We start from the raw sequence: 13,027 nt of genomic DNA on the forward strand, positions 1-13,027 counted from the left end.
TCTATGACTTTGCTTATTAAAAAAACAGTATGAGGAGGAAGATGGTCTTTGCTTCATTTCTGCATTTCAGAAGTCACTCAAACACATTCAGTTAGTAGAACTTTGCTCATATCTGAAGCCTAGCTGCATAAAGTCCGAGTGACAGTGTGTATGAACAGGCAGTTTATATGAGAGAAAGTTAATAGTTGAGCATATAAAAAAATGTTTTACCCAAATAATAAGAATGCACACCAAAGCAACAGTGAAGTGTCATTTCATAGCTGTTATAATAATAAAACTTGAAAGATTAGAGAGCCCAGACCTAGAGCTGATGAAATTGTGGTAAAACGTTTGTACTTGCTGGTGGCACTGGACATATCATAGGGTTTAGAACATGTTTTGGCAGTACATTTCTATCAAGCTATAAAAAAATGTTCACTGGTATTTTATTTTGCTCACCAACTCACTTTGAGGAATTTATTATTAATTTGAAAGAAGGAAAAAAATCTATAAACATGAAATAATTTATTTTGTTTTCTAACTATTATGGGTAATAGTCTAAGTATTTAACAGTAAGGAAATGGTCAGGTAGGTTATAGTGAATCAACTCAGTGGAATGTAATCTGTTTAAGGAATATAAATATAAAGTTTACTTGAATAAAATAATGAAAAAAAGCACAACAAAACTGTATATACCCTATAATTAAAACCATGAAAGTGCTTTTACCCCATTTAGAAAGGAATAGAAAAATGGCTATTCTAGGATGATGAGATTATGAATGAAAGTTTTACACCTCTTCTTCCATTTTCCTTTAATGTTTGTGATATTTTGATGGTAAACTTCTTACCACCTCATTGAAGAGACTATTATTCAAGAATAGAAGAGAGAGGAGAGAAAATAATTTAACTGGTCCTTTCTCTTACCAATAATAATCCTATATAATAAAAGGCTAATATGCAAATCAACTGAATGGCAAAACAACTGGTCACTATGATATGCACTGACCACCAAGGGGCAGACGCTCAACTCAGGAGAGCTCTGCTTAGCCAGAAGCTGGGCTTATGGCTGGTGAGCACAGCAGCGGTGGCGGGAGCCTCTCCTGCCTCTGTGGCAGCGCTAAGGATGTCCGACTGAAGGCTTAGGCCCGCTCCCCGGTGGGAGCGGGCTTAAGCTGTCAGTCAGACATCCCCCAAGGGCTCCCGGACTGCGAGAGGGTATACCAAGCCTGAGGGACCCCCCGAGTGCACAAGTTTCATGCACCGGGCCTCTAGTAATAATAATAATAACCAAATTTTAGAGGAAAGGGGATAAACCTTTTCAGAGTTGAGGGCAAATTGACTGCTCTAAATTTTTGAGAATCAAACTGATACTAACTCTTGAAAAAGGAAATATGTTTTTTTGTTACTGTTAATTCTGGTCATAGTAGAAATATTGCTTACATTTTAATTTTAGCTTGAGTGCCTTAAATCATGAGCAAATAACTCACTTTAAGTCATTCTTCAAAATGTTTATAGCATTGTATCCTAGCATGTTATAATCATAAAGTTTTTGCATATTCTTCCAGAAATGACCTGGCCATGTTATGTATTCATATACATACAAGCATGTGTACACACATAATGCTTTATTGCAAGGTTAATAAAAATTGGGAGTTTGTCAAGTTTTTTATAATCAAATTTGTGGGGTGTATACTAAATTCTATTTAGCATTAATAAAATTGAATTGGAATATAAGTCCTAATGAGATGGGTATGGTAAGCTTCCAGGAGCATCCTATTTTTTTTTTGGATACATGTTTTGATACTGACTTTTTCTACATAATTCCTTTAATACAATTACAAAATGATTGATGATGGTTTCATAGCTGAATTTTTCTCTCTTATTAGGTCATCCATCCTGTTTAAAGTTTTCCCCTGAACTAACGGTTAGAGTGAAGGCCTTACGGTGGCAGTGCATCGAGTGTAAGACCTGTAGCTCTTGTCGAGATCAAGGCAAAAATGCAGTGAGTATCTTTAACTTCTAAAGTGAATATTTCATTTAGAAATATTCTATTGTATTTTCTATATATGATTGGTTACTTTTTTAATCACTTCATCCAGCAGAATTTAGAACAGTAGACTTTTTAAATTTACATATTATTAGTTTAGTATACTTGCTCATTGAGATTTAGATTATTTTTAGGTAGTTTCTAAAGCACCTTAATTATAAATTTGCAGAGAGACCAAACTATTTTATTTTATTTATTTAAAAAATTTTTTAATTGATTTCAGAGAGGGAGAGAGAGAGAGAGAGAAACACCAGTGATGAGAGAGAGTCATTGATCAGCTGTCTCCTGCATGCCCTACACTGGGGATTGAGCCCACAACCAAGGCATATGCCCTGACTGGGAATCGAACCATGACCTCCTGGTTTATAGGTCAACACTCAGTCACTGAGCCATATCACCTGGGAATGAGACCAAGCTATTTTAAAATAATATTTCGAAATTGTTTGAGTAGTATGGGGGCATTTATTTAGAACTAGTCAGTTAATATATTAATTACAAATTGTCCTTTTTTATTATTATTAAAACTGACTAAAGTTAGCTTCTATCTGATTCCTGGATAAACTTGAAAGTAATGAAACTCATTATTATTTATTTTTAATTTAAATTTAATTTGATTTTATTGATTTCAGAGAGAAAGGGGGAGAGAGATAGAAACATCAAAGATGACTCAGTAATCAGCTGCCTCCTGCACACCCCCCTGCTGGGGATCAAGCCCACAACCCAGGCATGTGCCCTGACCCAGAATTTAACCATAACCTCCTAATTCATAGGTCAACACTCAACCACTGAGCCACATTGGCTGGGTAAAACTAGTTTTTATTAAAGATCAGATGAATCAAAAATTCACATCTGTTTGCTAACTCAGACTGCCCATTTACTCAGTTAATACAAATTAAGGAAACTTTTACTATTGTAATAATCCTCTCCTTTCTGAGATTGTTGAATCTTCCTAACTTTTATGAAGTCACGATCCTGATAAGTTTCTGTTTTGTAAGATTAAGCAGAACTGACCTTTCTCTTTTTTTAGGATAACATGCTCTTTTGTGATTCCTGTGACCGAGGTTTTCACATGGAGTGTTGTGACCCACCACTTACCCGGATGCCAAAAGGTGAGAAATACTTTCTGAAATCAAACTGGCAATATAAAGGGTTATGTTAGTGAAAGCGTTTTTTATCTGCTTTGTTAAAATGAAAGAGTAATTTGCATCTTTTTATTTGGGGTCGTATAAGTAGGAAGAAAATGATCACCTTAATGGTGAGGGCAGTCTTTCTATTTAGGCATCCTGATTCTTACGTGATGTGGATTTATTATTATTTTCCTCTCTTTTTAATATTTAAACATCCATAGAGGAAGTTACTCTTTTTCTGCTTTGTCCACCAACTTTAGCATTCATCAGTGACTCTTGCTTGCACCAGTTTTACTGTGTATTTGGTAATGATGAGTTTTCTATTTTCATAATTCCTTCTACATTTATTAATTAGAATTCTTCTATAGGGGAGAGCTTTCTCCCACTTATTTATTTTTTAATTAATTTATATCATTACAGACTCACCGTATTTATTTTATTCTATGGATTTTAACTCTCATTGCTCTGATTATTTCTTTTTTTGCTAAGTTTGACCCAGATATGACTATTGGGAGCTCCTTCAAATTGGTTCCTGTGTCCTTTTGATATGCTTTCATCACCTTTTGAGCACTTCTTGATTATCTGGCACCCCAAGATGTTCTAGCTTATCTGTATTTTTCCTGTGCCAGTCCTAGAATCAGCCATTACTCTATGGAATCCTGGCGTCTTTTCTTGTAGAATGGTAATTAGAAACCAGTATCTGGGTGCTAGGTATAGAGCAGGGATTTTTTAACTGAGGATTAGTGGACGTCAGCCATGTGTGGGCCTCAGATATTTGTAAATCTCTTCTAGTTGTTTGCAGAATTTTGTGTGTATATATTTTTATGTTTATTTTTCTGGGGAGCTTTCATCAGATTTTCAAATGAGAGTCCTTGATCTGAAAGAGGTTAAGAACTCCTGACTTAAGAGTATCTGAACTCTTTTAATGTATTTATATCCATTGTGCTTTTATGTGGAATGTTCTTTCTTTATAGGCATGTGGATATGTCAAATATGTCGACCTAGGAAAAAAGGACGAAAACTTCTACAGAAGAAGGCGGCACAGATAAAACGGCGTTATGCTAATCCAATAGGACGTCCAAAAAACAGGTTAAAGAAACAAAACACGGTGTAAGTTGTACTTGTGGCAAGGTGAGGGGAGAAAAGGATAGGGTCTTCTCTATCGATAGGGTCTTCTCTATAGTGTAGGATTTCATTGTTTGCTTTATGAAAAAATTTTCAATGGTTATAATTGGCACTTTTATATAATAATAATGGCTAACATTTATTGAGCACTTAATAAATTGCCAAGGCACTTTCTAAGTGCTTTATGTATGTTAAATCATTTAATTCTCCCAACAACCCAATGAAGTAGGGACTATTGTTACTCTTCTTTTTTGAAGGTGGAAACTATAGTATAGAGAAATTAACTTGCTCAAGTTTATAGTAAATGTGGAACTGGGATTAAAATTCAAGTAGTCTGTCACCTATGCCTGGCTCTTACTATTGCCTTATATAAAAATAAGAAAGAAAAAATTGTTACTGTAGCATTTCACAGATTTCTCTGCTGATATTAGTCTCAGTAGTTTATTTCTATTAAATGTACAAATCACTGGATAGCTTCTACTATTGAGGTCACAGCTAAGTGGCATCTTTATGTTCTGAGGTAAAATAATGCAAGTTTTTGCTCTATTAGCAGAAATCAGGATATAATTATCCTTTGTGGACTAGGAAACTGGGCTATTTCTGGAGGAGGTGGGGCAAGATTCCATAGCTAATTCTACCGGGTTTTTTTTTGTTTTTTTAAGTATCTAAGGTAATTCACTTTTGATGAAATGTAAAATATCTTTAGGCCTGTAAATCTGTCTTTATTCTCAAACATTTTACCCACTTTTTCTACATTTAAGAGTCTCTTGACAGTGATACATTTGAAATGAATGGGCAACATCAGATTGAAATATACAGAACCAGCATTGTAGATCATATACTTTTTATTGGTTGAGAGAGAGAGAGAGAGAGAGAGAGAGAGAGAAACATTGATTTGTTGTTCCATTTACTTATGCATTCATTGGTTGATTCTTGTATGTTCCCTGATCCAGCATCGATTCCCGCAACCTCAGCATATCAGGATGAAGCTCTAACCAACTGAACTACTGGCCCAGGGCCTGTAGTTCATATTATAAATCTTAAATCAAGCTTTAATTTTCCTATAAAGTGATCTTTTGATTCCTCACTTTCAGAGAGTAACCCACCCTTGTTTTTAAAGGTAAAAGTATAAATCTGAGTTGGTACAGAGATCATAAGACTTTATGCCTGAAAGGATCTGACTTGTTCTCTGGTCCAACTCTCATTAAACAGATGAAGACTGATATTTAGAGAGAATGTGATTTGTCCAAGTTGTACAGCTAGTAAGTGGCAGAATTATGCCTTCTGACTCCTGGCTTAGGATTTGTTTCACTATAAAATAGCTAGGCTTCTTGGAAATAGGAGTTTTTAAAAATATTGCTGCTTCTTTATATAATATTTATAATTTATGAAATATTTTAATAATATAGACTTTTTATAAAGCTGTAGGTTATTTACTAATTATATGTTATATAATAAATAGAAACTTTATACAGATTTTAAATAAATAGTTATCCTTTTCCCTTTTTGATTGTTTAGATCAAAAGGTCCCTTCAGCAAAGTTCGAACTGGCCCTGGAAGGGGTCGGAAACGGAAAATCACTCTCTCCAGCCAATCAGCATCATCATCAGAAGAAGGGTATTTGGAGCGAATAGATGGCTTGGACTTCTGCAGAGATAGCAGTGTCTCTTTGAAATTCAATAAGAAAACCAAAGGGCTCATTGATGGCCTTACCAAATTCTTCACCCCTTCCCCTGATGGGCGGAAACCACGAGGGGAAGTGGTAGACTACTCTGAGCAATATAGAATCAGGAAAAAGGGCAACAGAAAATCAAGCTCTTCAGATTGGCCCACAGGTAAAAGGTTGTTCACTAAGAAACAAAGTATTTCAAAAGTGTGTTATTTGTAATAACACTAGCTCTCTGGAATACACTTATTTGATTAATAAAAATTAGTTATGGAATATAAGAATGTATTAAAGATACATATTTAATGATAATAAAGTGATAACTATGGCAAGAACTTAAAGGCTAGACATGAAATTGCAGAAGGGACAAATAGGAGCTATTAGACAAAAGATGGTGCTTTTTTGGTAGAACCACCAAGAATCTGCCTGTAGAAATTTGGGCTATAAGCTTGAATCAAGGATAATTGTATGTTTCATAAATTACAAAATCATGTGATGAGCATCATGCTTATTTACATTGTTCCTGAAGGAAGTTGGAAAGAGTAAGGGTGAATAAAATGCTGTTGATTTAAGAAAGCATAAGAAAATGAATAAAATACAAGGAAATATAAAGTCATTGATTTTTCTACTTCAAATCTTGGCAAATACATTTGTAATTTTTCACTTAAAAGAGAGAGCCATAGCTTCAGTCCATTTGTTTATGTATCAGGCTAAGTTGTTTACTTTTCAAAGTATAAAACATCTGTGAAAAATATTTAATAGTGTAGCAGGTAATTCAAGTTAGAGGAGAACATTTTCACTAGCTCTTTGGATAACTGAAACTTAAACTAGCCTTGTTGCTTGAGTGCTGTAAGTTTAGAGAACCTAACTCTTCGAAGGAAGTAGAAATGGCTGAGGAAAGTAGCAGAATGGGAATGACTTTTTTGGATCACAAGTCTCTTTTTTCTCATATACTGTAAGATAATTTCTTCACTTTGATTTCCTTCTTCTGAATGTCCCATTGGTGATTGTTTTCACTGCATCATTTTCATTCTTGCTTATATAAATGGTTGATGGGTTCGGTGCAAAAGAGAAAATTCTCATCATTGTAAGGTCCCCCTATGTGCTGTGCCAGCACAGCCAAGGGTTCGGGGAGCCTGAGCGGGGGCAACAAAGGATGGAGAAATGATAGACAAAGAGAAAAAGCTGGGTCTAGGTGGATCTTCTGTGCCTTGAGGCCACAGACAGATCCAGACTGCAAAGCTGAGGCTTTATTTATTGTCAGGGACAAACAAGGCAATTGACAATGTTGTTGTAAGTTTCACTTGTTTTGGCAGCACTTGCTGCCCCGCCCACAGCCCAATAGCTACCCGGGAAAGATCTAGGGAGCAGTTACAAGATCAAGCTTAATTATGCTTAGAGGACTGTACCCTTCCAAGCTTGGGACTTGTTTGTGACTTTGCCAGCAGGTCAGTCTGAGGCTTAACCCTATAACCACTTCCTACACCCCTATTTAATGCTGTATTGATCAGGTTTTCACCAAAGTGGCAATCAACTAATAACTCTAAGCATTTAAGTACTTTTTATGTCTTTATCAACCATGTAGACTGTAGAAAAGGTCTAGTTTGAGCATGTTTTAAGAAGATATGCAAGTCATTTAGTTTGGGCTTAGATGGAAAGAATAAAGCAGATCTCAATGAAAGGCAATTTTATATTAACCATTTCACTATAGATGGATTATTAGAAGAATCTACTGGAATGTTATAGAAATAGAAATGTATTAGAGCAAATGTATAAAATAATATGGAGAATCAATATTGAGCGTTAGGCATTGGTGTGAGCTTTTACTTTAATTGGCTCTATCATTTTTTTATGAGTTTTATAGTTTAAGGAGCAACCTTGAACCATCTAATAACAATGCTACTGATTGCTGTACTTGATTGTGCCTGCATCTGTCTGTGTCATGCACTAGGGGGCATTCATGTCACATAGCATCTTTATATATGTATGTGTTTTTCAATTTGGGAATATTGTGAACAATGAGTCCTTGTCCTTTTTCTTATACTAAATGAATAACAGACAGCCTATATGTGCAGTTGATATGATAAGAACTACGTCACTAATTGGTCTTTTCAGCTACATTCATACAGAGAGGAAATGCTGATGGCACACTATCAGCAGTGTCATCTTCAAATGCAAAGGATAATGATCCATGTAATCCCTCAGTACTCCTTCACTAATTTCTTTTCACTGCATCCTCCTGCAGTGAAGATGCCTCCTTTAGCGGGTAATTATAATTTATCATACTTATCCAGATGATTATCTCTGTGATCCTCAGGTTTGTGGAGTTCTTACTTTAAAGGGGACCCAGAATGTGAAGGGAGTTGGTACTTCTTGACATCAGTTAAGGTAGCCATTTCAAAGGTTATCTTTTTGCTGAGATAAGAATGTATTGGCCTTATGGTGATCTCTCACTGAGAAGTTTGAAAGAGCAAATTTTCTGTTTTCTTTCCAGGTGATGAAAATTATGTCTTGTTATAACATAAACTTCTTCCATACTACCAAGGAATGAAAAAATATTTGAATGTACAACTTACACTAAAAGTGTTGTATTCATACTATTTCAAAATAAATTTTATTCTCCTTAGAACTTTTTCTTATTTTGCTTGTATGTATTAATAATACATTAAAATGTAAGCTCTTTTAATGACATTTACATTTAGTTATATAGTATTTTTAAGAAGACAATTCAAGCTTTTTATTATAAGGCAGATATAATACATACATATTCTTTGTTTAATAGTATCTTTCTGAGTCAGTTTAATGCTATCTCTTCTCTGTTATATAAAATAATATAAATAATTATTATTGAGGTCTTCAAATTGAAATAAAGACTTCTGAAATTTTTTTCTAGATAATGTATTAAACTAAGGGTAGTTTATTAATAATGTGTGAACCCATTCTTTATATGCAGACAATCAGGATGGCTGGGATGGCAAACAAGAAAGCGAGGAGCGCCTTTTTGGGAGCCAGGAAATCATGACTGAGAAAGATATGGAGTTATTTCGTGATATCCAAGAACAAGCACTGCAGGTAAAGTTGGATATTCAGATTGGACAATCAAATAATTTATTCATGGATGAGAAACAGAAGGTTAATTATATTGTGGGTAAAGCGGTAATAGCAATTTATTGATCCATCTGATCTAGGAATATTCTTCCATGTTTCTCCTCTGTAAAATTATTTTCCTTCCGTAAATTAGGACTTTGATATTTATTGAAATTGTAGTGGGAAACCACTGAGAGATTTTTAGCAAGGAAATAGCGGGATCAGATTTGCATTAAAAATAGTTTTTTTCTTGGCCACCATATTAAGAATGGATTGGAATTGGATAAGAGTGGAAGCAGAGAAACTAATTTTGAGGCTTTTTCAATAATCCAGATGAAAGAAGCTGGCCACTTAAACTAAAGAGGTGGCAGTGGAAATGGGAGTGAGGTAGATGGATTTAGAATATATTTTAGTGATGGAATCAGTGGAACTTGGTAATAGATTCTGTGTAATTTGAAGGAGCAAGAGGTCATCAAGGATGACTCTCAGGTTCTCTGACTTAATGTAATAAAGTGGGTTGAAGTGAATGGGAAAGTCACTAATGATTAGATTAGAGGATGTTTTGAATAATGAAACATTCAGCCCTGGCTGGTTTGGCTCAGTGGATAGTGTGTCGGCCTGCTGACTGAAGGGTCCCAGGTTCGATTCCGGTCAAGGGCATATACCTTGGTTGCGGGCACATCCCCAGTAGGAGGTGTGCAGGAGGCAGCTGATCGATGTTTCTCTCCCATCGATGTTTCTGACTCTCTATCCCTCTCCCTTCCTCTCTGTAAAAAATCAATAAAATATATTTTAAAAATAATGAAGCATTCGTAAAGATAATGAATAGTCATTTTTGAGAGTCTACATATGGTGTAGTAGAAATTGCTTCAACCTTTGTTTCAAAAATTTTGCAGGAAAATTTTATTATAAAGTATTAGATAGTTGTACAGTTGTACCATTAAGAGATAAATGAGCCCAGTTGGCATGGCTCAGTGGTTGAGCATAGACGTATGAACCAGGAGGTCATGGTTTGATTCCTGGTCAGGGCATATGCCCAGGTTGTGGGCTCTATCCCCAGTGAATATTTTTTAAAAAAGAGATAAGTGATAAAGGAGTTAATATTGGAACCCATCCAGCTAACAACTCATCATTTATTGAGTGCCTGCTTTGTTTTAGAAACTATGCTAGGTATAGGGACTATGTGAGTAAGACATAGAATTTACAATTTAGTGGGAAACTCAGAAAAGCAAATCCAGTATTTGTGCCTAGTGATTATATTGAGTAATTAAATTTAATGTGGTATATTTCTAATTTAAGAGTTACTGAAATGCTTAGCAAGATTTTTATCAAAAAGGGCCATTCATTAATTGGTTTTGATTTTTTAATTTTATTTTAATTTCAGGAGAAATAGGATATAGTTTGCCTGGCTCTATGTTCTATCATTAACTATATAAGGAACATTTCTATAAAAAAGAACCACCTCTGAAAAGAAAATAGAAGCATAAAAAATTACTAATATAGGCTTCTGTTCTGGAATTTTATTTCAACTATCATGTTATGAGGTTGGAGGAAATGGTTTTTCTGAAAAGGTCCATCACCAGAAAGAAGCATTTGTATTCAGCTCATTCCATTGTAGCATAACAGCCTTCTTGAAATATATAGAATGATTTTTACATAAAATAGCAACCAAATAGCACATTGAATTTCCATACTTAATTTTAATGATTTTAGTTTCGCAGGACTTGATTGTTACAGCATTTTTAAAATTGGGGTATTAAAATAATTTTCTTTTTTGAAAAGAATAATAAAGAATTGAACAGTTATTAGAGATGAAGTAAGCTAGATTCAGTAATTCTCTCAAGCCCTTAGCTGGTTTGGCTCAATGGATAGAGCGTTGGCCTGCGGACTGAAGAGTCCCGGGTTTGCTTCTGGTCAGGGGCACATGCCCAGGTTGTTGGTTCAATCCCCAGTAGGGGACATGCAGGAGGCAGCCGATCAATGATTCTCTCTCACCATTGATGTTTCTCTTCCTCTCTGAAATTAATAAAAATGTGTTTAAAAATAATAATTTTCTCAACTCTCTGAAGTAAAGATTACTAGTATTATCCCCATTTTACATATGAAGAAGTTGCATGATTTTTCTGCTGTAGTTATAACTCAGGCCTGTGTGACTCCAAATGTTTTGCCTTTAATCACAATAACACCCCGCATTACCCTTTAAAAAAATGTTACTGGACCCTACCTAGTTGTCTCAGTGGTTAGAGCGTTGGCCCTCGGACTTATGGATCCTGTGTTTGATTCTGGTCAAGGGCACATACAGTTGCGGATTCAATCCCCAGTCAGGGAGCATGTGGAAGACAACCAGTCGATGTGTCTCTTTCACATCGATGTTTCTCTGTTTCTCCTCTTCCCTTCCACTCTCTCTAAAAATCAATGGAAAGAATATCCTCAGGTGAAAATTAATTAAAAAAAAAAAGAAAAAGTTACTGGAGGCACCAGAATTATAAGGCATGTACTGAATTCAAGTAGGGAAAGATACATAGAAGATAAACAGCAAACAGTGGCATAGAGTACCAATTTATGTAATTTGTTGCTGTATTAAATGATGCAGATTATTCCACATGTTCACAGCAAATTAAGAATAAGTAAGAATTGGTGTGATCTTGCTAACTACCTATGCTAACAATCTTAGATGTTCACAGAAGAAGCAGGCTCAAAGAATGATTAGAATTTAGGTAAATGGAGAGAAAGAGGGCTTAGTAGGTGCAGTAAACATTAACTTCAGCTTTGAGGAATAAATAACTACTATAACTACAAGAGATATTGCAATTATTGGTCCATCAGATTAATAAATATTTGAGGGCCTACCTTGTGCAAGTCACACTGTGGAGATATAGAAAACACAATAGCTGCCCGTAAAAGTGTATAACACAGGCAATCCTTACTTTGCATGGCACTGTGTTAATGGAAACGTGCACACCAGAATTGTGTCCATGCTTTACACATTCCTTTGGTGATTGAGATTTTTATCTCACTTCTGGTATGTGTCAGTTTCAGTTAACATGGCACCATGTAGAGCAAGGACCAGCTGTAATTTAGTGTGAGAGATAAAACAGAGTGGAGCACTTTTTAGGAAATGGTAAGAAATATATTGAATTACTAGCCTAGAACTGGATGTTGGCTAGTAAGAGTACATTAGTCTTGGCATGCCAGGAATTTAAGGTATCCCCATGACTACTTTTGTTGTTGTTGGAGTGATTTCTCCTTGATATTGATGAAGTCAGGGATGGGGAGTGAGCGACTGTTTTAATGGTCTTAGGCATTTTTCCATTAATTGTAAGACATATTAAGAGGCTGTTTAGATATATTTTTAGTTCATTAATTTAACATAATTTTCTTAAGAATTTTAATAGGTAGTGGTTAAAGGCCTAGGTACTATAAACAGACTTAAAATCCTATCTCTGCTAAGTGACCTTGGTCGAACAAAGTACTTAATAGGTTTGTTGAAAGGATTAAATGAGTTGATATTTGCAAAATGGCTTAGTGTGTCATTCGTGTAGTGAGGGCTAGATAAATGTGAGCTTCTGTTAGCTATCTTAGGAGCAGGTACTAGAAATACATAGATGAATAGTAAATGTGTCTCTTCCTTCTAGTTGTGGAGACAGTGATAAATAATTAAACCAAGTAATTAGTAATAGGTACTCTTTTACTAAGTTCCAGGTACTATATTCACCATTACATATCAATTTGTTGCTTTGTAATACAACCTTGTATATTACTTGCTCCCATTTTGCAGATGAAATAATTAAAGTCTTATTTTACCTAAAGTTATATAGTTAAGTTTTAGTTTTAGAATCAGTATTTGAACCCAGGGAGTCTGACCCCAGATCCTTAACTCTTAACTGCTAGTTTATAGTGTAATGTTACCATAGAGATTTGCGTAGATGCAATGAGAATAAGCAGGAAAGTATCTGTCAAGGGATGTTAGCGGAGTCTTTGTAGAGGTTATATTTG

At 35.1% G+C, this 13,027-nt stretch overlaps 1 protein-coding gene across 1 annotated transcript in view; it reads left to right on the plus strand.

The window, feature by feature from the left end:
* The window catches only part of KAT6A (lysine acetyltransferase 6A), a 103,916-nt gene that overhangs the window by 56,361 nt on the left and 34,528 nt on the right, over positions 1–13,027 (plus strand). Inside the window, exons 5-9 of the mRNA XM_054720023.1 lie at positions 1,866–1,981; positions 3,054–3,135; positions 4,128–4,263; positions 5,797–6,113; positions 8,898–9,016. Coding sequence (XP_054575998.1) covers positions 1,866–1,981; positions 3,054–3,135; positions 4,128–4,263; positions 5,797–6,113; positions 8,898–9,016 — 770 coding nt within the window. The remainder of the gene's footprint in view (positions 1–1,865; positions 1,982–3,053; positions 3,136–4,127; positions 4,264–5,796; positions 6,114–8,897; positions 9,017–13,027) is intronic.

Source organism: Eptesicus fuscus, chromosome 8, assembly GCF_027574615.1.
Source record: "Eptesicus fuscus isolate TK198812 chromosome 8, DD_ASM_mEF_20220401, whole genome shotgun sequence".
NCBI classification, from domain to species: Eukaryota; Metazoa; Chordata; class Mammalia; order Chiroptera; family Vespertilionidae; genus Eptesicus; species Eptesicus fuscus.